Source organism: Neovison vison, chromosome 4 (assembly GCF_020171115.1).
Source record: "Neovison vison isolate M4711 chromosome 4, ASM_NN_V1, whole genome shotgun sequence".
NCBI classification, from domain to species: domain Eukaryota; kingdom Metazoa; phylum Chordata; class Mammalia; order Carnivora; family Mustelidae; genus Neogale; species Neogale vison.
The window spans coordinates 194,892,280-194,918,571 of NC_058094.1; the positions used below are offsets into that span (position 1 = coordinate 194,892,280).

At 36.6% G+C, this 26,292-nt stretch overlaps 1 protein-coding gene across 3 annotated transcripts in view; it reads right to left on the bottom strand.

The window, feature by feature from the left end:
- Positions 1-24,207, bottom strand: part of TMEM168 (transmembrane protein 168) — a 32,372-nt gene extending 8,165 nt beyond the window's left edge. Inside the window, exons 1-4 of one of the 3 annotated variants that reach the window (XM_044246404.1) lie at positions 24,120-24,207; positions 17,732-18,988; positions 3,379-3,521; positions 1,001-1,275 (exon numbers count right to left, since the gene is read on the bottom strand). In XM_044246404.1, the coding sequence (XP_044102339.1) occupies positions 1,001-1,275; positions 3,379-3,521; positions 17,732-18,859 (1,546 nt within the window). In that variant the 5' untranslated portion in view covers positions 18,860-18,988; positions 24,120-24,207. Of the gene's footprint in view, positions 1-1,000; positions 1,276-3,378; positions 3,522-17,731; positions 18,989-20,670; positions 20,694-23,742; positions 23,959-24,119 lie in introns of those variants that run through there. The other 2 variants (XM_044246401.1, XM_044246403.1) reach the window with 2 other exon arrangements.
- Between the last annotated feature and the right edge of the window lie 2,085 nt (positions 24,208-26,292).

The following is a 26,292-nucleotide window of genomic DNA, read 5'->3' on the forward strand; positions in this document are numbered from 1 at the left end:
TATTTCTAACATAAAATAAAATTACCTTTTTTTTCATGATTCATTCAATGATTTTTTTTTTTTTTTAACCACTTTACTTATTTATTTGACAGAGACAGACACAGCAAGAGAGGGAACACAAGCAGGGGGAGTGGGAGAGGGAGAAGCAGGCTTCCTGCCAGGCAGGGAACCTGATGTAGGGCTGGCTCCCAGGGTCCTGGGATCATGACCTGAGCCGAAGGCAGACATTTAAGGACTAAGATACCCAGGCGCCCTCATCCAATGATTTCTTCCATCTGTCTGTTACTTAAGGAACCCTACTAGGGATCTGCCAGGCTCTGTTCTAGGCACTAAGCAAATAATTAATAAAGCCCATGACTTATGTGGTCTCTATTCTAGTTGGGAAGCCCAATGAACAAATTTACATCTAAAATAGATCTCATTTTACAGTTAGCAAGAAGATTTAATATTACCCCATCATTTTACAGAGGAGAGAACTGAAACTGAGAGAAGTTAGGTAACTCGACAAAAATAACACTGTTATGACAAAATCAGGACAAGAACCAAGGTCTCCTGACCTAAGCACTACTCCCACCATATCACCTCACTTGCTTAAACTCCTTATAAGCTTTCTAACATAAACTGTATATGTGCAGAACTATTGAAATCAGCACTCATAACATTTAAAGACTTAGAAGTATTGGTCAAGTTAATTAGCTTCTGAAAAATGAAACTAAATTTAATAATTCTGAAAATATATTAAAGGGAAACTGATAATTTCTTAGACTAAGCAGATTTTTTCTTCCAATCAATACAAGATATAATTCTCAAAACCTTTAGAGATTACTAATATTGTGCTAAACAGGTATGCCAGAGAAAACAAAAACAAAACAGAATCCCCTGTATACTTAGTAAACTGTGAAGCAGAAAATTAAGAATTTTGGAAATAATGTTGCAGTGTGAAGGGTAGCTTTCCATAAATAGATCTTTATAATAGTGAAATTGCCAGAGGTACATTTACCTGCAAGAGCCCACTCTCCTGTGCCATGGGTGTGCCCACTGTAATACAAAACATACGTATCATGTCTAGGTCCATCCACAGTCCGAAGTTCAAGGAAAGCTTTCAGTTTGGAATGCAGAGTATCAAAAGACAGTCCACTTGTGGAGTAATCACATCCATAGGTCTCAATCATATGATATGCAAAAAATCTTTGGATAGCATTGAGCATGCCAGTAGACCTCAAATTTAACTCCTGCACATGTTCTGGTGGAAGAAGTGTTGGCTGGCCATCAGGACTGAAGGAAAAAAAATTATTTTGGTGTTTAAAGAGTGTACATTCTATGTCACATTCTTACTCTTTATTTGTAATTAAGCATCATAACAGCTGCTGCTAACCAAATAGCAGAATTTTTAAAAACCCTCTCTTCTGAAGTACTAAAAATTAAGCTTGAACATCAGAGCCTAATTACTAAAAGCTACATTTCTATATAACTTTTCTCTAACCAATAAAATAGTCACCAAACTGAAAGCTGGGAAAAGATCTTCAAATGTAGATAAGACTGTTCTTTGTTCTGTATTCATATTCTTTTACCAAATGACAGATACTGAATAAGACTTTTTAAAAGCAAGATCATACTGATTTTACCCTGCATTTCAAGAACACCCAGGTGGGAACTATAATGAAAGAACTTTCTTTCCTTGACAAAAAACTTTATGGAAGCAGTATGCTTTATATTTCTATATTGAAAAAGACTTTGTAAGGTTGCATTCAAGTTCTACTAAGGAACACAAATGACAGAAGAAATTGTTGGTAAATGACATTTTGAAACAGTTATACTGTTTCAATGCCTTATACTGCTGAACAACTGAAGGCAGATCTGATCCTAGAACGAACATAAAATGGTACTGTAGTAAAGATGAAAAACCATGTCTTAAAGCTAGCAGAATCAAAATACCAATATTCAGGAAGAAAAAAAAATCATCACTCCTATCCAGAAAAGGCAGTTCTTTCAGTAGTTTTGAAAACCTTACATTTTGCTTCATATATTATCAGTACTATTCTTTTTTTTTTAAGTTTTATCAGTACTATTCTAATGACACTAGTTTTCATTAAAATAGTAAGACACTTTGTGCTGTATATGTAACATTTAGCAGTCACAAACAGTAAAAGAATAAGCAACACATTAACAAAAATTAGTGCAAATTACTACTTCACATATTCTCTTGGCTAAACTGTCACATCTTTATGTGACCCTTTTAAATCTATTCCTTTTACATCTCATAAGAATTTGCAACTTTTTATAAAGCCTTTAACATGAAGAAAAATATTTACTACAAATACTGTTTTTGGTTTTTATGACAACTATTTGAAATAAATTTTTTATTTCAAGTCTTCCCTCTCCCCACCCCAAAAATCACAAAGGAAATTATGAATACTTGGTAATCAAAATTCATTAACAGCAAATAACTATTTTTTCTATTTCAAAGGTACTTACTATAAAAATTTTTTTAATGTGGCAAAATTTACAGATTCAAAAAGATTTCCACACATTTAAGGACAAAAATTATTTTGGAATAAAACTACAATGAAGCAGATACATGTTTAACTTCATTCCCAACTTTTTGGTAACATTTTCCAGTGAGCAGAGTACTTTTACATTCATATTCTCATTAGCTCTTCATAATAGGTTTCTCTGAGATGGGAAGAATAGGTATTGTCATTTGCATTTTTTGAGGGGGGGAGGGGCAGAGGCAGAAGGAAAGAGAGGATCTTAAGCAGGCTCCACGCCCAGCGTAGAGCCCAACTTGGGGCTTGATCTCACCACCCTGAGATGATGATGTGAGCTGAAATCCAGAGTTGGATGCTTAGCCAACTGAGCTACCCAGACATCCCTGTCATTGGCATTTTAGGTAAAAACACTGAAGTTCAGAGAAGTTATGATTTGCTTAGAGTTAACACAGAACTAGAATTTAGGACTCTCAGGTTCAGTATACATTCTATTAAATTTCAGCAGGTTGTTTCTATTAAATTTCACCATGTTGTTTCATAGGACATTTTCTTAAACAAGATAACCTTTTCTAAAGAAAGGATAGGACCTTTTTCTAAAGAAAGGGTAGGACCTTTCCTTGGAAGCATCATTCATATTTTCTGATTTTTTTAACTAAGTATAAGCTAATCACATTTATCAAGAAAATATTTAAATTGAATCCTGAGGATTACATCATTATGCAGAGCTAATAAAAGTTTTTAAACATCTGGGGTAAATGAAAAAAACTGCAATGCATTATATTTTGAAAATACTATACAAATGAGCAATCACATTATATATTCAAATTCATACAAATATTAGGAAAATATTAAGAGTCAAGTAGTCACTACTTATACTAGATTACTGTACCTGCAGAAGTTGGTGGGAATCACAATAGCATATCCAACGGATGTTCCTCCTAAACAGTTACCCAATTCATGGAAGAGACCATGAGCCATGGATTCCAGTGGTAAAACTATCAGAAACATGCTCAAGAAGATTCCATTTGTTGGCTAAAAGAAGTTCAAAACAGCATATTTATACAGCATGTGTGACTGCACTTATGTGTGTGCATATATATATTTATGTACATACATTTGCCTCACTTCCAAAAAAAGATAAAAAGAACAATTAATAACCTAAAAACAATTACAGGTTGAATCAGAGAAAGTATATAAAAGCTGAGCAATGAAACCTAAATTAACCTGGAAGTTTCTTGATAGTTGTGGCAAAACAAACACAGCACATCCTATTTTTTTAAATTTGCCTGGTAACATCCTACCCAAACTAAAAAAACAAAACAAAACAAAACCTTCTTGGTATGACACTAAAGGCCAGAAAACAAATCCTTTCCTGTTAAAAAAACAACACATTCTAAATCACTTTTCAAATAACATACTCATTTATTTTATCAGAAAAGTTACTTTAGAAAGGGCTCATTTTTTTCCTGTGAAAAGCCCAAAATTAAAGAAAATAAAATCTTATAGAAAATTTAAGATTCTAAAGCTATCAAAATGAATCCTAGTCTTAAACTTTTAATAAAGTTTTCCTTTGAAAAGCTCTAGACTCTGTAAATTCAAAGTTGTAAAAAAAAAAATGTGTATGTATGTGTATATATGTTCTATACACATAAAGGGCACTTAAGCATCCTAAAAGCAAAAGAGAAAAAGGGAGGCAAAAAAACCCCCCAAAACAAAAAACCCAGAAAAAATAAAGGACCCATTTAAGTGAAAAGAAAATGGATGATAATCACTCAGTCCTGATCTATAGCTTCACAATACCAGTAGTATTCCCCATTCTCTGTGTTGCTACTGCACATACTATATGGTTATATGCTTGCTTCTGTTCATGAAAATGCATTTCTCTAATTCCTTCAGAATTATAATAAAAAATGGGTGATTCCCATAACGGAAAAATGGATATAATGCCCTATTTTGGGTATGCTGTTTGCTATCAATTGCATAAAATATAGTACATGCTCAATTTAGAAACATTAGAAAATATAATTGAGATAAGTGATTAAAATCATTGCATGTATCGTCCTCCACACATGCTTTCTGAAATACCTGACTTCACATAATATATATACATGTTTTTTTATCACAGTAGGATAATGTTCTGTACACTAATATACTATAAGCCTATTAGTATAATGCTAATCATTTGTAAAGAATGGCATTGCTGGGTGCCTGGGTGGCTCAGTGGGTTAAGCCGCTGCCTTCGGCTCAGGTCAGGATCTCATGGTCCTGGGATGGAGTCCTGCATTGGGCTCTCTGTTCAGCAGGGAGCCTGCTTCCCTTCCTCTCTCTCTGCCTGCCTCCTGCTTACTTGTGATCTCTGTCAAATAAATAAATAAAATCTTTAAAAAAAAAAAAAAAGAATGGCATTGCTGGGGCACCTGGGTGCTTCAGTTGTTGGGTGTCTGCCCTTTGGCTTGGGTCATGATCCTGGGATCGTGGGATCATTGGGCCCTGCGTAGGGCTCCTTGCTCGGTGGGAGGCCTGTTTCTCCCTTTCCCACTCCCCCTGCTTGTGTACCCTCTCTCCCTGCGTCTCTGTCAAAAAGAAAAAAAAAAAAAAAAAAAGAGAATGGCATTCCTATCATATGTATAAATTTTTAATTAGCTGATTCCCTACTATTGCTACTTAGATTCCATTTACTTTTCTATTTTAATAAAACCAGAATAAGTATGAAGTTCTCTTATAATTTTTAAATCCCTTTGATAATCTGAGTTTCATCTCTGGTGAAGTGTTAAATACTTTACTAATTTTTCCATGGGGCTGCCTTTTTATTATTACAGCTTTGTTTTGCTCTCAGTGTATTTGACTTTTGTGGGTTATATGATGAATGCTTCCCCCCACCCCTTAATTTTTTTTTTTTTGAAGATTTTATTCATTTACTTGAGAGAGTGTACATGCACAGGGTGTAAGGGCAGAGGGAGAGGGACAAGCAGATTCTAAGCAAAGCACAAAGCCCAACTACAGGCTTGATCTCACAACCCTGAGATCAAGACCTGCGCAGAATCTAAGTCTCAAATTTTAACCGAGCCACTCAGGAACCCCTTGCTTAGCATGTTTTTAATTGTAATGTCACTCTGTGTAAGTTAAAGAAATCTTCTTCTACCCAAAGGTCAAGAAAGATTATTTTACATTACCCTTGAAAGGCTTTATTGTTTTGCTCTTCCCATTTTTAGGTCTATAATCCAAATGTAATTGGTATTTGTTTATGGTCCAATTCCATTTTTGCTACTTGTACAATTACCAATCACTGAAAATCTCAACAATTCCACATTACTCTACAGTGCCGTCTCTGCCATAAATCAAGTATTATGGGATTTGTTCTTATACTCTATTCTGTTCCATTAGTCTGCCTGTCCTTTCAAATATTTCCTTTGGCCTTTATTTCCTCCTTTCTTCTGGGACTCCAATAAAATAGAGGTCTTCTCACTGTATCCTCTTTGAGTCAGCCTTTTGTATTTTCCCTGTTTTTCTTTTGTGCTTCTTGTGTAATTTCTTCTGAAATGTATCTTCCAATTTACTAATGCTCACTTCAGCTTTATCTATTAGTCTTGCACACTGAATTTCAGGTATTATATTTTCTGATTCTAAAACTTATTCTTTTTCAAATCTGCCTTGTTACTATTTTATAGTTTTCATCTTCCTACCATTATATACTACCTTTGCTTTTATCATTTTCAACTGGGTAAATATGGTTTATCAAGACTTTCTGGTCATCTCTTGCTTGTTGGTGCTGCTGCTTATTGCTCTTGATGCTGTGTGTGTGTGTGTGTACCTGGTTATATTTATGATCTGAACACTGTATACAAAAATACATACATGTGTGTATATATATGTGCATGCATATATATGTATGTGTATATATGTATGTATATGTGTATATATAAAATTATCCTAGGCCTGAAATGAGTCCTATAATTATATAACTACATATATATACTCACAGGACCCATTTCAAGCCTAGGATGATGACACCTTTCTCCAAGTGGATTTTTGTTCGTTTCTTCCAAAGAGCTGGGGGCATTACAACTCAGTATTTTAATCCAGGTTTGACCACTTAATCTGGGTCACATCACTCAAAGGAAACTGTCAGAATGCAAATTCATGACAGCACTGTAATGGACATGGTTCCACCCTTTTCCTTCAGTGTGTCTTCTTAAAATGCGAGGTAATTAACTTACCAAAGACCCCACCTCTGAAGTTCTGGGCTTTGATTTTTGCTTTTGATGGTACTAGAGGTGCAGCTCAACTTTAAACCTTCCTTCTTCAGTTTTAAACATGTTCACAGGGAACGCTGTTGAGTATTACTATCCCCGAAAGTATAATATATATTTTCATTTACTCAGGTCTTCTTTCAAAATCCTCAGTGGAGTTTTAAATTTCTTTGTAAAAATGTCGTAAGTTTCTTTTAAACCTTTTTCATTTTATGTTGTTCTATGAATGGAGTGATTTCCATTACATTTTCTGATTATGCACTTCTAGGACACTGACTTTGGTATATTTACATGTTGTTTTTTGCCACCTAAATGTATTAAAAATATATACTCCCACTATACATCATTTATTTCTTCTTATATTACCTACATCCTACAATTCCAAGAAAATTTACATAGTTTTTATAGTGGCTAGGTTAATGGTAACTATCCACAAATCAACCTTTCATGACAGAGTTTACAAGGTTAAAGACGCAGCATAATTCTCACAACTGGTAGGACAGCATTTTCAATTGATTTCCCGGTTAACTCTGAGGATTGCCAGATAATCATCTTACCTACAAATACTGATAATTTCATTACTTTCTTTTTCTTCTATACCTTCTATTGCATATGTTGCTCCAAGATAACAAAAAACCTTTTGTTTTAGGGGTTTAATTCATCAAAGGATTACTTCTACATTATGTCAGCCATTCATATAAAAGAATTACTAAATAACATGACCAATATGACAACTTGATTATTTCTACCTTTAACTTTATATAACTAGTACTTTTCTGATCAAGATAGCAATGAAAGAAACTAAATAATTCACCATGTTATAATTTATAGCAAGAGTTACAAAAACCTTCAGAAAAGTGGTATGTGAAGCAGCTGTGATAAACTGGTAAGGATTCTAAAGGAAAGTGCACTGTTGCCTAAAAGCATACATTTTTTTAAGGCATTTAAAAAAACTAAAGTGTAATTGACACACAGTTGTATTAGTTTTAGGTGTACAACATAGTGATTCAATAATTCCATACATTACTCAGTGCTCACCCAGGTAAGTGTAGTCACCCTACAACATTATCATGATATTATTTATATTCCCTATGCTCTATTTTCATCTCTGTGACTTGTTTATTTTAAAACTGGAAGTTTGGGGACGCCTGGGTGGCTCAGTTGGTTAAGCAGCTGCCTTCGGCTCAGGTCGTGATCCCAGCGTCCTGGGATCGAGTCCCACATCGGGCTCCTTGCTCGGCGGGGAGCCTGCTTCTCCCTCTGCCTCTGCCTGCCATTCTGTCTGCCTGTGCTCGCTCTCTCTCCCTCTCTCTCTCTGACAATTAAATAAAATCTTAAAAACAAAACAAAACAAAAAACTGGAAGTTTGTACCTCTTAATCCTGTACATCCCTTTTGCCTGTCATCCTACCCACCTCCCCTGTGGCAACCACCAGTTCGTTAGTTTTGTTTAGATTCCACATATAAGTGAAATCATGCAGTATTTGTCTTTGGCTCACTTATTAAAGGCACATATTTTTTAAAAAAAATAGTTCTGCCTAAATAAAGCTGCTCTACTCAATCTTACAGGCATGTTTATTTATTCTGCTATAGAGATATAATTACAAAACAGAATTACAAAAAAAAAGCACCTTCTTAAAAAAAAAGCACCTTCTAAAAAAAAAAAAAGTCCCTGCGCCTTATTCCAAAAATCAGGATACTTTCTAGAAGAATGAGAAGTTCAGTTTTATACACAGCCTTTCTGTACTAAGAGTTAGTAGGAAATTTCATGACATAAATACATAAAGATTTTTCTAAACAAGGAATTTGATATTCTCGAGTGAGGAACTAAATTTTGACATGTAAATTGTAATAGAATGTTGTACCATGAAAAAAATGTTAACTTTTCATTTTGTTTAATCAAACCATTTTCCTTTATTTAAGACTATTCATTAACTTGCTATCTTTCCATCTTCCCTATGTCTTAAAGAGAATGGAAATTCCCATTTCTGAAAGTGGCCCAGACATATTTAAATTTGGCCCTACTTATCAAATTATGTCAAGGGTACAGACTAACCTTTCTTTAATTATTCATATGCATACAATATCAGTGGTTATTACTGACTTCTGTATTTACCTTAAAGAATTTTATAAACCAACTAAGTTTTTTACTGTGAAATTATATCATAGTTTTACCATTAGAAAAAACATTGCATTAATGCAGTTCACTGACAAATTATAAACTATTTAATGATAAACTTCAATTGCAAATCAGTCTGTACATGACTCAAGTAGGAAGCCTTATTAAATAATTTAAAAATCTAATTAAAATGGTAACTGATAGTGGTGTTATTCAATACTCTCATGTCAGTTATACAACACTGATAGTAATATTTAATAGGAATAAATAAGCAGATACTCAAAAGGTTACTGATAATTCACATACAACAGATGATCTGTTATTTTTATGATCTTAGATGAAAACTGATAATTTTATGTTGTCATTAATTTTTAAGTCAAATTTAACAGAAAACATTAAATATTTGTATTATTTTGAGTAAGCAAGCTTAAACAGTTTTGAGTATACTCTCAAGATAACACACATAAATAAAAGTGAGCAGTTTGGCAACACAAAGAATTAGTAATCTTAAATGAACAGATGGTAAATATGTCCGGGGGGAGAAAAAATAAATTTAGGATGTTTTATCCACGTGGCACTTTCAGAAAGCTTCAATTTTACTGGCATGCAAACATTTACAGCTTTAACCTGAAAGTCATCTGTGACTTTGATGTACTTCTTATATTTTAAACAACTCCCTGTAATAAATACGATCAATTTACCTGAACAAAACTATTAAGTATAGGTACGTTTCTTCCTCCATTTCTCCAAATCACACTAAGCTCACTATCAAACTATAGGACATGATGCAAATTTCAAAGCAGGCAGAATCTGAACATACTATCAGACCAATAATATCCTTTGTAGAAAAGTAGTTACTAGCTATTCTCTGTTCAGCTGGGCTTTTGAATCAGGGTCAAAACATTCAACACTTTCATATCATAAAATTTCTCAGATAATCGGAACAAAATCTCTATGTAATATACAGACATGAATGTTGGAATTTCATTTTAAGAAATCTGACATTTACATAAGATAAAATTATTGTTTGGAAGTATTTTCGTAGAGTCATCTTAAGCAAACCAGTCTGAGAAATAGTACACATGGAAGTCTAAAGAAAATGAAGTCCAACTAAGAAACAGAATATATAAATGTATTATTAGAAAGCAATATATAAATGAAAGTAACATGCTCTTTAATCTGAGAAGCCCATATTTAAGAAACAATGGGCAACCTCCAAAAATTTGCTCAGTAGAGGAAATTTTAAGAACATTAGAAAGCTACCTCAGTTTTAAAGCCAAGTGTTTCTTTATACAGAGGCAAGAGGTCTAGTGCAAAGGACTTAAGCTTTGGAGTTAGACTGGTTCAAACCTAGCTCAGCCATTTACCATCTGTGAGTACATAAGCAAATTAATTTACCTTTTGAGTCACTATCTATAAAAAGGAACTACTATTTATTTTGTGAGCTTGTAGTATAGATTAGAAATATGTGAACAAGGCTAGCACAATAAATGGTAGTTGTAATTTGCAGTGAAGCATTTTTAAATTGAAGTCATTATGAGCAAGACAACAAAAAGCTAAATGACTATTACCATATAGGAGATACTGATGTAGAGTTAAAGCTCTAGTAAATGTATTAGGAATCTTTTTTGAGTAATCTCAAATACAGATAGAAAAAAACAGACGTTTTTTAGATGACAATCCTGATACAGGTAAAACAACAGTGTTATGGGAATCAAACAGGAAGTCCACTGAATTTTACTTTTCCCGGGCAGAATAAAGAGGTTACATTAAATAATCTCTATGCTCATTTCCAACTCTAAAAATACATGGAACTAAGTAAAGTGGTTAAGCGCTGTGAAGGCAGATTGCCTGGATTCTTACCAGCTCTGCAGCCTTGAGCAAGCTTCCTAATCTCTCACATGTATTTCTTATCTATGAAATGGGCATAATAATGGTACCCATCTCAGAGTGTCATAAGGATTAAGTAAACACAGAAGGTACACAGAATGATGTAGAGCACACGGACAACAGTTAATAAATGGTAAATCTTATTAAATGGAAAAAATTCTCTGTGGTCATTAAAATTTTTAAAAGCTGGAAAATCATCTGGAGGAAAAAAAACCTTGTTTTTACTTTAAGAAAAACAAAATTAGGACCATTGTTGGTTTTTTTAGGGGGAAAAAAGTACTCCTGTTTCATAGTATTCTGGCAGAAATGAAAAAACATCAAATTAAAAGAATGCCCTTAAGCTAAAAAAAAAAAAAAAATTAGTGTCCCCCCGGCTCATCTAGACTAAAATAGCTCAAAACTTTAGAAAGAGAAATGAAACAAAACAAAAAATTATGAAACATGTGCACTTCTAGTTTTGGCAGCAGGTTTGAAAACTCCCTGTTCCCCATGCCAAGTGCAATAATATGGCTGATCCTGCCATCTTGCCAGAAATGAAACTGCTGCATCTGTGGATTTCATCTCTTTATTGGATGTGAGGCTGATCTTGTTCCATCTGTCCCACCCAGTGATTGCCATTGCTCTTCCCTATAGAGAAATCAGCTGTGATTATGGTTTTTCTGGTATGGGTCAAAAGGCTTCCACAAAAAGTTATATCATACTCCCATGGAGACTGCAAATAACAATGGTTGGCAAGGAAAGGCATATAAAATCTCATGTAAATGGTATCAGAATCTCTAAACCAGAGTGAGCCATGGGGTATATTCCTTGGGTATCTGGATGCTTTCCTACCCTTTTTATTCTTATATGAATAATCAATTATGACAATTTCTGAAAAACTTATAGCTGAGTAATAATACTAGTACCAAATGCTGTGGTAGTCAGTCTGTCTCACTGACTTATTTTTTTAAAAAACAAGGATAAAAGAGGAAAGCAAATAGTACATTGAATAAACATAATACAAATTGCAGGAAACAACAGCTGCAATGTTCCATTTTCAAGTTAGAATGAGATTATGAATAGAACACAACAAGTTAATGGTAAATTCCAGATTTTTAATGTAAGTGACTTAGAATGATACTACTGACTCATTCTAAGAATGTTATTAAACTCAGTAAAACTATGGAAAAACAAAGAACAAAGCTATCCATGTGGGATTAGTTAGGATTCTATTCAAATGCAGCCAAAGATTTCTTACGTAGGACATCAAAAGATTCATAAAAGATAAAAATTGATAAAGTGGACTGTGGCAAAATTTAGAACTTCTGCTCTTCAGAAAACATGGTAAGAGAGAAGATAAGCCACACACTGGGAGGAAATATTTCCAGTCCTATATCTGATAAAGGACTCGTATCTAGACTATATAAAGAATTCTCAGAACTGACTATAAAGAAAGCACACAATCCACATTTTAAAAAATTGCCAAGAGATCTGAATAGGTACTTCACCAGAGAAGACCTACCATAGCAAGTTAAGCACAAGAAAAGATAAACATCAGTAGTTACTGGGGTAATAGAAAATAAGAACACAATGAATTACCACTAGACACCTATTAGAATGGTTGAAAAAACAAAAACAAATAGACAATATCAAGCACTGGTTATTATGTGGAGCAAAAGGAACTCCTATACACTGCTGGTCGGAATGCAAAATGGTACAGCCACTCTGAAAACAGTGTGGTAGTTTCTTAAAAGTTAAAATGATTCATGTTTATCACATGACCCAGCAATCCCACACCAAGTAAAATAAAAATTTACCTTAACAAAACACCCTGTCTACGAATGTTTCTAGCAACTTTTATAATTACCAAAAACTAATTTCAGCATCCCTCAACGATTAAACTGTGAGATACCTGTAAAATGCAACACTGCTCTGCAATACAAAGGAATAAACATATACACAACATAGATGAATTATGCTAAGTGAAAGAAGCCAGATCCCAACAACTATATAATGTACAACTTGTATATGACATTCTGCAAAAGAAAAGTGGCTAGGGACAGAAAACAGATCAGTGGTTGCCAGCTACCGGGATTTGATTACAAAGGAGCAGGAGGGAATTCGGGAGAGTAATGCAACTGCTCTGTATTTTGACTGTGGTGGTGGCAGTCATACAACTATTTGTGTTTGTCAAAACTGCAAAATTATACACAAAAAAGCATGACTAATACTAAATGCAAATTTTTCCTTAATAAAAAAAATTTATATATTATTAAGCTAAGTAAAACTAGCAAAACCCAAAACTAACATGCGAATAAGCTTAAAATAAGAAAAAGTAGCTAAGCCCATTTTTGGAAATTAAAGTCCAAGCTACAGTTGTGCTCAAGACAGATTAATTCTATGCTTTTGTTTGATTTCACTCCTCTAGTAGTAAAATAACAGTACTTTGGACTGCTTAAAAATATACTTTAAAAAAGTATATTTTTTAAATATAAAAAACCTACTATAAAATATTTTGTTCATTCCAAATGCCTGCTAGGTCATTAACTCAAAGAAATCCATTATCCTACATTCCCAACTGCTCTCTTTATTCTTTCAGCATTTTTTTTTTTTTTTACATTTTTAGACTACTACCATGTCAGCACATTATTCAACTCTACATTTCATCAACTTATTCCAAGTTCTCTTTATATTATACTTCACAACAAGATATTAGGGGGAAAATGCTGTGCTAAGGGTAAGACTCTCACCTTAGTCAGGGTCCTTATTTTTGCTCCTAGCTAGCTACACTTGATTTGAGGCTATCTCTACTTTCACTGATCTTATCTTTGCCTGAATGATGTGCTCAAAAGGTTTAAGTCTCTTTGTCTTTTTTTTTCCTGCCACACTGGGTCTGCACCCACCCAATCAGTGGAACTATTTTTCCAGTAGAAATCCAATAAAGGAAATTTTAATGAGATAATGGAAAATACCAGTTTACATCTGAATTACTCTCACAGAAATGTGAAGAAATGGGTTTATTGTTAAAAATAAAAATGGGTATGGGGTGCCTGGGTGGCTCAGTGAGTTAAAGCCTCTGCCTTCGGCTCAGGTCAAGATCCCAGGGTTCTGGGATCAAGCCCCGTATTGGGCTATCTGCTCAGCAGGGAGCCTGCTTCCTCCTCTCTCTCTGCCTGCTTCTCTGCCTGCTTGTGATCTCCATCTGTCAAATAGATAAATAAAATCTTAAAAAAAAAAAAAAAAGAACTCCCTGACAACCCCCTGATCACTAATAAATTTAAAAAAAAAATGGGTATATTGTTAAAAAGCTAATCAGTATCTGTATGATTTAGGACTGTTAAACATTGTTCAAGTTCTACAAAACAAAATCTAAAGAATTTGAGATAGGGCTTAGGACTGACTTGTATTAACAATGATGTCATGCCAAAAATAGTCCTGGCCTTACAAAACTCTTAATTTTTTGCCTTTCACTATCTAAATTTCTGATGTTTTCATCAGCCAAAAGGGTTGGGACTTTATGTAAATCCAATGGAATATTTCCTAAATTGTGTTTCACAGAGAGGTTAATAGGTGCAGTGGGAAGAGGTGGTTAATGAGGAATATGGTCAAGGATTTCCTGGTTAAGTTTGGAAATGTTTCTTTCTTTGACACTTTTTCTCTGAGGACACTCATTAACATCTCACAGAACACCTGGCAGAGCACAGTTTGAGAAATTTTTAAATAGAAGATTAATTAAATTAAGCTAAAATTTAACAGCATCGAAGACGCAATGCCTACACCATAGGCAGCAGTTACCAAATAGCGACTAACAATAGACACAACTCAGGTACGATGCATGTTAGTCTTAAAAGCTAAATTAGTACCTTGTTACTCAATGGGTATACTTTTGACCAGGAGTTTCTGTATCACCTTTAACTGTTCAAGCTGTCTCCCAAAATCAGTCAAACTTCAGAAACTTAACAACATCCCCCACATGATTTCAATGCACATTAAAGGTTGAGAAGCACTGGCCTACAATAGGAGTTGGCAAAGTTTCTGTAAAGAGCCAGAGAGATACTATTTTAGGTTTTGTGAGCCATGAGGTCTCTATTGTACTCAACGAGGGTGTTTATTATGATTTAAAAAGGTCTATATGTTAAGAAGGTATAGTAATTAAAGATGTAGATACACACCTGGAACAGAACCACAAAATACATGAAACAAGAAAATGATACAACTGAAAGGACAAACTCACAATTTATCCACTTACAATTTAGATTTTTAATATTCCTCTCTAAGTCCTAACAGAAATAGACAGAAAATCAGCAAGGATAGAGATTTAGGAAGAAAACCCACCAGCTTGACCTAGCTGGTATTTATAAAATCTCTACCCAATAACAGTAGAATGCTCATTCTTTTCAAGTGAACATGGTGTATTCTCCAGAATAAAACATGCCAGGCCCCAAAACAAGTCTTAATAAAAGAACTAAACCATACACATTATGTTCTCCAATTACATGTAATTAAATTAGAAATCAATAACAAGGAAATGTGGGAAATCCCTCAAATATCCCATTGTCCCGCTGCCTTCGGCTCAGGTCATGATCTCAGGGTCCTGGGATCGAGTCCCACATCGGGCTCTCTGCTCAGCGGGGAGCCTGCTTCCTCCTCTCTCTCTGCCTGCCTCTCTGCCTACTTGTGATCTCTGTCAAATAAATAAATAAAATCTTAAAAAAAAAAAAATCCCATTGTCAGACAACCAATTTAAATAACAAAGGTCAAAGAAGAAATTTCAAGGGTAATTAGAAAATATCTTGTGAGACAGCACACTCCTAGTATAAGATCAGACACACCGATCAATAGAACAAAAAAGAAAGCTCAGAAATAAAGCCTTATATTTCATTGACTTTGGACAAAGGTATCAAAGCAATTCAACAGGGAAAAGGATAGTCTTTTCCCGAAACAATTAGAAAGTCATATTTTAAAATAATTAGATCCTTACATCATATCACAGACAAAAATTTTTTTCAAATTAGATCATACACCTAAATGTAAAAGTTGAAATAATAAAACCACTAGAAGAAAACTGGTATAGAAGAAAAATCTTTGTGACCTAGGATTAAGCAAAGACTTCTTAGATATACTAAAAACACAGTACATAAAGAATAAGTTAATAAATTGGTCTTCATGAAATTAAAAACCTATACTCTTCAAACTGTCATTAAGAAAAAAGGTCTGGAAATAATTTAGTACTATGCAGATAATATATGTAGGTAATAACAAAGAATGAGCAAGCCTAATCTTTAAAAAAAAAAAAAAAAAAAAGGATAACTCACAGACTGGGAGAAAACATTTCCCAATCATCTGACCAATGCCCTGTATCCAGAATATAAAAAGGACCCTTAAAGTTCAATCATAAGAAGAGAAGTAACTCAATTTAACAATAGGTAAAAGATTTAGATATTTCAAAAACAAAGATAAGTGAATGACTAATACACATTAAATGATGCTCAACATCATTAGTCATTAGAGACATACAAAATAAAACCACAATGAGATAGCACTCCACACCCAAATTGAGAGGCATTCTCAAATACATCAACATTAAAATAAGAATAGAATGGAAGGTCAGAAGCTGGAAACTGATTCTCTTATTTTTGCTGACCTAGTCTTTGGAAAGCTTTTGTGTACTTGCGATGGTGCACAAACAATATTTGAAGACCACTGGTATAAGAAAATAAGACAGATATGGTGGCTTAGACAATAACTGGTTCACAGGACTTGATAATCTGGAAAGGTGTCAAGCATGAATGAGGCTGATGCAGGGGCGGGGTTGGTTAGGGCTGGAAAAGGACCTAACAGGAAAAGGTGAAGGAAAGACCCAGAACTCTTAAGAGTTTCTGACATCATCCTCCACCATCATCATCTGGATTCTGACAGTCCCCGGAACTAGCAAGTAAAGTGAGGAAGATAGCCTCAGGCAACACCCACAATGTTTTTTTATCATTTACTCGACTCCCACACAAGCTCTCTGCCCTAGCCCACACGGACAAAAAGGCACCATGCCCAGGCAAGTCTCCACATCTCCCTTCAAACACTCATATCTAAAAATCACTGTGTAGCAAGTAACTGAACCAAAGCAGAAAACTGTACCAAGCACAGGGGACCGTACTTTTTCCCCTACACCTTAATCTGATGTACTCAAATTACATTTCTCATGCCGTATTAATTGTTTACATGCCTGCCTCTAGCCCATTAGAGATTGTGGCTTAAGACAGACATTTCTTATTCATCTTGCAATCTTCAGCAGCCAGTACAATATATGACATATCCTGTAGTCAATGAAAGTTCAAATAGAAGACTTGGCTTGTTAATATTATAAATATAAATTCCAACCATGCAGTTTAAATATCTTTGTCTACAAAAGAACTTCTAAATTTCTTTAACATATCATGGGCAGCAAATGTATTGTAAAACTCAATTTTTCTTTCTTATGAGAGCCACTCATCTAATAAAGAACCTGATACATTATATATCTAATCACCTTTGACATAAATGAGAAGTGGCTATATAAAAGAAATGTGTTGTAGTGAAAGACCACTGGACTAGACAGAAGCTGGGTAACCTGGTTAGGGCTCGTCCCAGAGACTCTAAATGTTGTCTTCTCAGGCATTCAAGTTTTCTAATCTGTAGGATTAATGTGCAATCTTTAAGCACCCTTCAAATGTTAATATTTAAGGATCTTTAATCTCTCAGTGTTTAACTAATAAGAACAACTGGAAGGCAGGAGCATTTCACTTGCTGAGTATTCCTAACATTTTGGTATCTCTTTGCTAGAGATAAAACTAAATTATACTGTCAATATTCATTCAGTACTTCAAATCCATGAACAAAAACAAGCATCACAAAAGAGTCTCCTTTTGAAATGGGGAACGTCACTTTTTGATTCTAATAATTTAACTCTTGAAGCAAGCATTTAATCACACATCATAGGCACTGACATAATAAAACAAACTATATGCTTACCTGCCAGGAAACTGCTCCTAAAATCGCTGTTGCAAGAAGACTAAAAAAAACTAACTGCTCTGAAATTAAGCAAAAGTGACGCATTCCTTTGGATGCCATGATTCTATCAAGGCTATTGTTATCTACCCTGTGGGTGAAATATACTTTATGGCAGTCATTTAATTTGGTATGGAATCCCCAAAGAGTTAAGAGAAAAATAATATGGCAAATCATCCAGAAAATTCCAAAAATGGAAAAGCCTGGAATTACAAAATACCAGAGGTGAGTGTCTCTGAGTTTAAATGCTGAAAGAATAAAAAAGGTAAGCTCAATCATTCCTGTGAAAACCACTGAAAGTCTTCTGCATATTCTTCCGCGGTACAAAAAGGGTTTCCACCTTTCAGTCACTGAAAGTCCACTAAAATAAATGTCAAGGAAAGGGTCAGTTATCAGGCAGATAAAAAAACATGCAAAAGCAACTGGATTTTTAGGAGTTTCCAATGAGGAGAAAAACAGCAAGACTGCAAAAATAACTAAGTTTGGAATAGCTAAGAAAGACTTCATTCTCAGGTCAATAATCAGCATGGCCAAAGCTACAACAAGTAAAATGACACTCAGAGACTTCTCCACCAACATGGTTGTGCTGGCAATAGCAAATCCAACAAGTTCCAGAAATTCAACTGTGGTTAGTAAAGTGGGTCGATGACGGACATATCCAGAAATTCTCTCCACCAAAGCACATAATATCCTTAATACTATGGAAGTTAGAAGCAAATATTTGGTTGATTCTTCTTTCACATCATTTTTAAAGGATGAATTGTCAAGAAAACATAGGAGGCCAAGCAAGAATCCAAACCAAAGATTGGAGAGACTTAAACTTGCTGCTTCCATTGAAAAATAATAATAGAGTATGCTGGCAATTCCAAGAACGAAAAGACCAAGAATAAAAATTACCAAAATTAAGGAATTTGCTGTTTTTTCCCATCTTACATAAAGACCTAAGCATATAGCAACCAGTAAATTGATTCTGGCTAAATAGCCAAGATAACGCACTGAAGAATGCATATTCACTTCTCTGTTGACTTCTTCCAGTCTTGTCATTGCTAAATACAGACAATGACTAAAGCAGTAACGCAGTGATTTACACATGTAATCTGGCAATTTGGGCTTTCTCCCCGTGGTAGAAAAATTAACTGCTTGATTTTCATCCAGCAAATCCAACGTATCCGTAACTCCTATTTCAACATTTCCTCTGGTGGAATTTTTGTTTATAGTGGTCTAAAAAGAAGAAAAAATATGTCAGTGTTAATTTTATATAATTTATCTGTTATATCTCTCTTCTTTGTACAAAATAATAAATAAGTCAGAAAGTTTCTTCTGAAACTCAATTTTAAATCTGACTTGCACGTATTTTAATTGTAATAGTTTTTGGTTTAAAAACTCAGTTTATCAAAATAAAAATGACAGTGTCTTCTACTTAACATATGCTAAGAAGTATGACTAAATCACCATCAGTGAAACTGTTTTCCCAAAGACTAAGCCATTCTTACTTCAGTGGTTGGTTTTTCAACTACTATGTGCAAATGTGAGATTCCCAACCTGGCTTAGATTGTAGAAGATGGATTTGGCACCATCAAAAACTACTCAGCAGCTAAGCGAATGATTTATGTCTAATTTGAAAAGCACCAGTATCCAATAATAGCAACTGTTCCTACCTGCCTAAAATCCTCTCCATCTTTTTACAAGGCAGCTCTAACAGGCTATAAAATTTTAGTCTTTACATTGTTTAACTAATAAACTTACCAGAAGTAAAGCTTAACTGTATTAAAGTGCATCCCTAAAGCTAACCCATAATTTTCCCTGTTCTTTTAGCACTACTAAATTACTTGGATTATCAAACCTCCTTTCTAGATCTAAACACTATCTCTGTAGCAAACCACTTCCTGAACTTTCTAGTCAAAATTGTAAAGTGAGAATGCTAACCAATATTTACTGTAAATTAAACTTTATACTTTTACTTTTAAAAAGTTAACAATTATTTTCTAAAGAACTCAGATAATTATTTTAATCTGTGAGTGCCCCCACAAATTGCATTTAAAACATGACAGTGGTCAAAAAGTGCTTTACCTATCTACCAGATAATTCTTCAAAGTTTCTGGTATACTGTTTCAGAACTGATCCATTCAACAGCTCACAGTCACACTAAATATCCACAGAGAATTCAACCAGACAAAAATTCAAAAAATGACTTGTTTGTAATCAGCTTATTATATTTTTTTAATAGTAGGACACATGAGGGGTGCCTGGGTGGCTCAGTCCATTAGCGTCTGCCTTCAGCTCAGGTCATGATCCCCTGGTCCTGGGATCAAGCCCGCACTGGGCTCCTTGCTTTGCAGGGAGCCCACTTCTCACTCACTTTTCTCCCTCTGCCTGTAGATCCCGCTGCTTATGTGCCTTCTCTCTCTGACAAATAAAATCTTGAAAAAAAAAATAGTAAGACACTATAAGAAAGACTTGACAAAAATATGATAACCTGGAATTAATCCTTAATTAACCATTTGATTAGAGAAGAATTTTACTGAGTGATAATCTTACAGTCTCTGGGATGTTCCAAGTACTATTACTAATTCTACTTCAACAAGGATTTTTTTTTTTTTTTTTTTTACAAATAAGCCTACTTAAGTATTCTGATTTTCCTCAATTACATTTTCACCCAATCATTTCTTAAGATACCATACACTGCTAAAGAAAATATCTGCCTTTGGTACATTTTGGCTTTACCTGTTTTGCCTATATGTTAGACATTGATAAAAATCTAGAGGGCTTTGCATTTTTTTAAACATCACTCCTGTAATATAATCGTTCAATAAATACGCTGGAATATAGGTCCTCAAAGGGTTGTTGGTACGGTCTGGGCTTAGACAACTGAACACTGCTAAAGAAAAAAAATAATCACACACCAGGCTCAATGGCTGCCACTCAGTTCATGATACGTCGTTCTGGCTCAACGGCTGCCACTCAGTTCGTGATACATCGTTCTGTTTCTTTGGTCACCACTCTCCCATTTTTTTTTTTTTTTAAAAGATTTCATTCATTTATTTGACAGACAGAGATCACAAGTAGGCAGAGAGGCTGGCAGAGAGAGAGGAGGAAGCAGGCTCCCCGCTAAGCAGAGAGCCCGATGCGGGGCTCGATCCCAGGACCCTGGGATCATGACCTGAGCCGAAGGCAGAGGCTTTAACCCACTGAGCCACCCAGGTGCCCCTCCCATTCTTTTTGACTATCCAACCTCTTCCTTATTCTCAAATCTCTTGACACCCACTTCCCACTCCTCCAACAGAGTTGTCATAAGAGAGCTTACTTGAGTTTCCAACACCACAAACCCACCTCTACCGACATCTCCTGATACAGGGCAAGGAGGGTATCCCTTTCCTATCCAAGACTAAATCTTTCAGCCATACTGGATATCTTTTCCCCTCTACCCCTTCAGAACTTCACAATCTCCTCGCTCTTCAAACTCCCACTCTTTCTTATCCATTAGCACTTAAATATTTGCAAAGCTCTTTTTAAAAATACAAAAAAAAAAACAAAAACAAAACCCAACCAGAAACAAAACCAATCTTCATGCACCCCCATATTCTCTTCCAAGCTCAATCTTCTATCCTCTTTTGACAGCTACTATTTGATTGCTTCACCTCCCACACCACTCAACAATGGTTCCCACCATACGACAAACTGCTCTGCCAAATTCTAAAATGACCTATAAGCTCCTAAAAACAATGCATCCTTTTTACTTATTATCCTGCACTTTCTTCAAGCAACCTTTGACACTGTAGACTTCTCTGGATTTCTGAAACCTAACTTTCCTTAAGCTTTCAAAGACCAACATTCAGATTTTTTTCCTAATTTAGTGACCTCTCCTCCTGTCTTCTTGCAGACTCTTGATTCTCAATCCATTTCTTAGATGTTCAATCCCAGGCCTAGGCTTTTCTCTCATTGTATACTTTCTATGAGCAATCTCATCTATTTCCATGTCTTCAATTATTCTCTCTCCTTAATGATATACATATATTAATCTACCTGATAGATATAAAAGCACCAGCTCTCTTAAAGGTAAAATGCTAGAAAAATGGTAAACAAGGGTGCCTTGGTGGCTCAGTCAGTTAAGTGGCTACTTCAGCTCAGGTCATGATCTCGGGGTCCTGGGATTGAGCCCCACATCCGACTCCTTGATCAGTGGGAATCTGCTTTCCTTCTACCCTCACTGTGCTCGTGCTCTTTCCTGCAAACAAATAATTTTTAAAAAGGTAAACATGTAAATTATACCCATAACATCCATATTATAGAATATATGTTACCACACTGTCAAAATCAACATGTAGAATATTTCTAAATGGCTAATTTACAAGTCTTTCCACATTCTGAACTTCTTCCAAGGACAAACTGAATCAGAGGGTAGAACAACAAAGCATTACAGACTTTTCAACTGGTCTGCCATTACTTGATTCAATGAGAAATTACTTGCCAGAGAGAGAAAAATGGAGCATAGAAGAGTCAATAGGCATAGGGGAACTCCCAGAGTCTGTTTTATATAACCCCGCATACTACTCTAACTCTCCTCTCCTTCACCACCTATATTGAGTCCTCACCAAGTCCCATCCACTCATCTTCCTATACATATCTTAAATGTTTCTATTTCCATCCCCAAAATCCCAATTTTGGCCACCATCATGTCATGCTTGAATGTCTCCCTATATCTACCACTGCCCTCTCCAAGAAGTGTCCCTTGTAAAATAAAAAAAAATTTGTTAGTTCACTCTGTTATATAAAAACCCTCCAATGTCTTCCTATCATCTTAAGCAATAAAGCCTAAAATCCTTAAAACGCCTTATAAGGCCTTTTGGATATGAATAACTTTCCTACTGCATCTTTTTTCCTCTTAGACTTTGTATTCCAGCAGTACTGACCTTTCAATTCTGAAGTGTATCACTGCTATCCCCTTTGCAGGTACACTTCTTCCCTCTTCCTAGACCCATACCAGTCCTCATACCTGGCTCACTCCTACTCTTCAGGTCTCACTAAAATCATTTTCTTGGTGAGATTACCCCTGACTCATTTATATGATCCCTGCACTTCTTCTATAATAAGAAAATGCTGATTCTCATTTGTTTAAGGTCTGCATTCGCTACTACATCAATACGGTCTCTGAAAGTTGGGCTTTAATACTGTGTACTCATGTCTTAGCAGAAAATTTGGCACCAAGTAGGTAATCAACAAGCACCTGTGTAAGAAACTGAGACTAATACAGAAATAATTATATTTAATAACAATGTCAGTTATTGGATGCTTATTAACATAAGAGAATAAAGTGTAATATCCCACAGCTCATAAGTAACAGAACTAAGGAAGCGTCCATGAATGTTTGGCCTCTTTCTCTTTTCGCCTACTTCAGCCTTCACTTAATTCATCCAAATTCCTCCAAACCAGTTAGTTCTCTTCCGTGTCCTACCTCTAGGGAATGGCTCACTAGAGCCACTACATACACACTGTATCACCTGCATCAGCTTTGCACTCAGAAACTATTTCCGTCCCATCTAGGAGAGGCGTCAAAACCTGAAAGAACCATACGGAGCACCCAAGGTTGGGGAATTCCTGTGCTTTGATTCTATGAACTCATGTTAACTCTTTGGGCCCATTACAAACGAGGACAATGTCAACTTAAATATTCAATCTCTTAGTACTGGGGCAACAAGAGCAGTTCTTCCCGAAAGAGCCTGCCTGTTCTCTACCACCCCTCTACTTTGGGAGAAGGCAACCATAACTGGGGGCCCAACTGCCTGGGGTACCACGGGGGACACGGTGCACCCCACCTTCCATCCTCAAACCCAACCGTCAACTACTCCCGGGTCAGGTATCACCACCTCTCCCCCGGGTGACTGGCTGTGCCGAGCTAGGCTCTCGAAATATGCAGAGCCCTGGGCAGCGTCTGTGCTCAGGTCTTGCCACCCCGCTGTTCACCCCGACCCCCCTACCTGACTCGGCCGCCGCCACCAACGCTCTCTCAACCCCCCCGAGTCGTTTCTGGGGCCAATACAGTAAAGGGAGGGCCTTTGGGGCTGAGCATGCGACTCGGAGCTGGGAGGTGGCACGCCGGGGGGTGGGGGTCGAGGGCCGGAGGCCACAGGCACTAACACAGGCCAGCCTCGTTGGAAACTTTCTCCGTTACCGGTTCGACCGCGGCCGCCATGTTCCTGCCGCCGAATCCACGACGGTACGGAACGCCGCCGGGGTCAAACCGCGCAGCGCGCTTCCTCCCTGAGGCCCGGCCCCCTCCCCGCCCAAACTGTCCGTGCCGCCGCCGCCGCGGCAGGTGTGCCTGGCGTTGCGATAGCACACACGCACCCCCTACCTAGGGTGCCGACTGAGTCCAGTTTCCTTCGCCTTCTGGGACTTAGGATCGGCGGGCCAACAGGGAGCGGGAGGACCACCAAGGATTACGTAGACCGTGACCGTGAAGCCTCTAGGCCGCCCCCGGGAGCTGGACCGAAACTGGGCCCGCACAGGCGGGACGGTCCGCACGTGGGCTGTAAATACCGCAGGAGGCGTTGCTGTTCTTTGGTACCTATGGCATAATGCGTGGCTTTGTGTCCGCCGGACTAGCTGAAGCCCAAGCTCCTTAGGCTCGCCTGCAAAGCCCTTCTCGCCTCCTTTTCTAATGAAGACTCCTTTTAAAAATCACCGCCTGGGTCTTCACTCCACCGACACAGCACGGAGCTCCCCAAGCCTGGCTTGTTCCTTTCCCCTTTTTTCCACCTCCCCTTAGACGTTCACCAACCTTGTTCTTCTTATTATTTTTTAAATTTTTAATGTTTAAAATTAATATGTAATGTATTATTGGCTTTAGGGGTACAGGTCTGTGATTAATCAGTCGCCCAGGCCCGATTCTTATTTGTACTTGAACTCACTGAATAAATGTAGGGGAGGCAGCGCTTCACAATAGCGGAGTCCGGTGGATTTGGAGTTTGGATACTGGTTCCTCCTCTTTTCTATGTGCAACCGGTGTTGGTCTGTAAAGAAAAAAAAAAGTAACCCTTCCTTGCAAAGATATTGTGTAAATAGTAATTTTTTTCTGGCAGAAGGTAGGCCTTCAAAAAACTATGAATTCCTTTCCCCTTTCTAAGAAGCCCTCCCTTTCTGCCTGCCTTCTATCCCTTCCATCATTTTCTGCTCCTTGTAGCTCTTAGGTCAGTTAATCTCTCTGAACCCCAGTTTTCTCATGTGTTAATAACACCCACCTCACAGGGCTGTTGTAGGGATTAAATGAAATCATGTATGTAAACAAATACCTTAAAACTTTTAGATGTTTTATCCACTTTAGGACAAAGCTCAAAATCCTTTAACAGGTATGGACAAGTTCTGTAGCCTGGCCCTTTTTTACCTCCAGCTTGACTCCCACAACACTCCCCCAGTTGTCTGCACCCTAGTCTGCTTTCATTTCCTCAAATGCCAGGGCATGTCCAGTTTTGCTCAAGATTAAATCGACCTGGTGTACTACCATAGTTGTTACTTAAACATGTGTTAAATAAAATGATAGAACACAATAGACCTCCAACAATCACTAGTTCTCTCCCATTTATTTTCTGTTAGTATAATCTATACTTTTATATCAACGATACTTTATTCTTATCTTTGCTGTGAATATCTTCATTTTCATTTAATAGATGTTAGGGCGTTGGGGTAGGCAGCAGATCAATAGTGATAAAGAACTCTCAGACTCAGATTCCTCCTATGTAAATAAGAAGTGTGAGACTCTGTCCAGACTCCTGTCTTGACTCTAAAAGCAGTCACTAGCCAATTCCCAAATCTGTAACTCTCTTTGCAGAACACTTGTCACATTTCCAACTACCTACTAGATGTTTCTACTTGAGTGCATTGCCATCACTTCTAATTCAATTTCCTTTTAATTAATTAAGTTTATTTATACATATATAATTTGTGGGTTGGTTGGTTGGTTTTACATTCCCACCACCTGAACCACCATTCTGTGTTTGGAGAGTTCCCCACCTTAGGAGTCTAGTGGCTGAATCTAAAATACCACATTCTTGTTCTACCAGTCATGTATACCAGCTGGGAGCTGTGGGACTCAAAAAAGCAAACAGAAAGCCATGCTTCCTGAGTAACTGCAGAAGCATAGCGAGGTAGGCTCCTGGGACAATAGGGTGGTTTTAGCAGCTGGCCTCCAGCATCCAGGGTTAGTGGTGTCAGTGACTAAAGCTACCTGCACATGCCTACAGCAACCCTAAAGCTGTCTCCCATCAGTTCAGTGTGTGTTGTCACTGGTTGTACTCTCTGATCACGCACGTCCAAGCTCCGTTTCCAGCCATCCTCTGAGCTACCCCAGTATCCTCCAATAAATTTGTTTTTGGCTGAAATCAGCCACAGCTGTTTCCTGTTCCTTCGCACGAAGGTCTCTCATTAAAACAGCGCTTTTTCATCTTCCTCAAACATGATCCACGGCCTTGTGACCTTGAAACTATCTTTGATGCTTGTTATCTTGTCAGTATACTTCAGAATACTTCAGT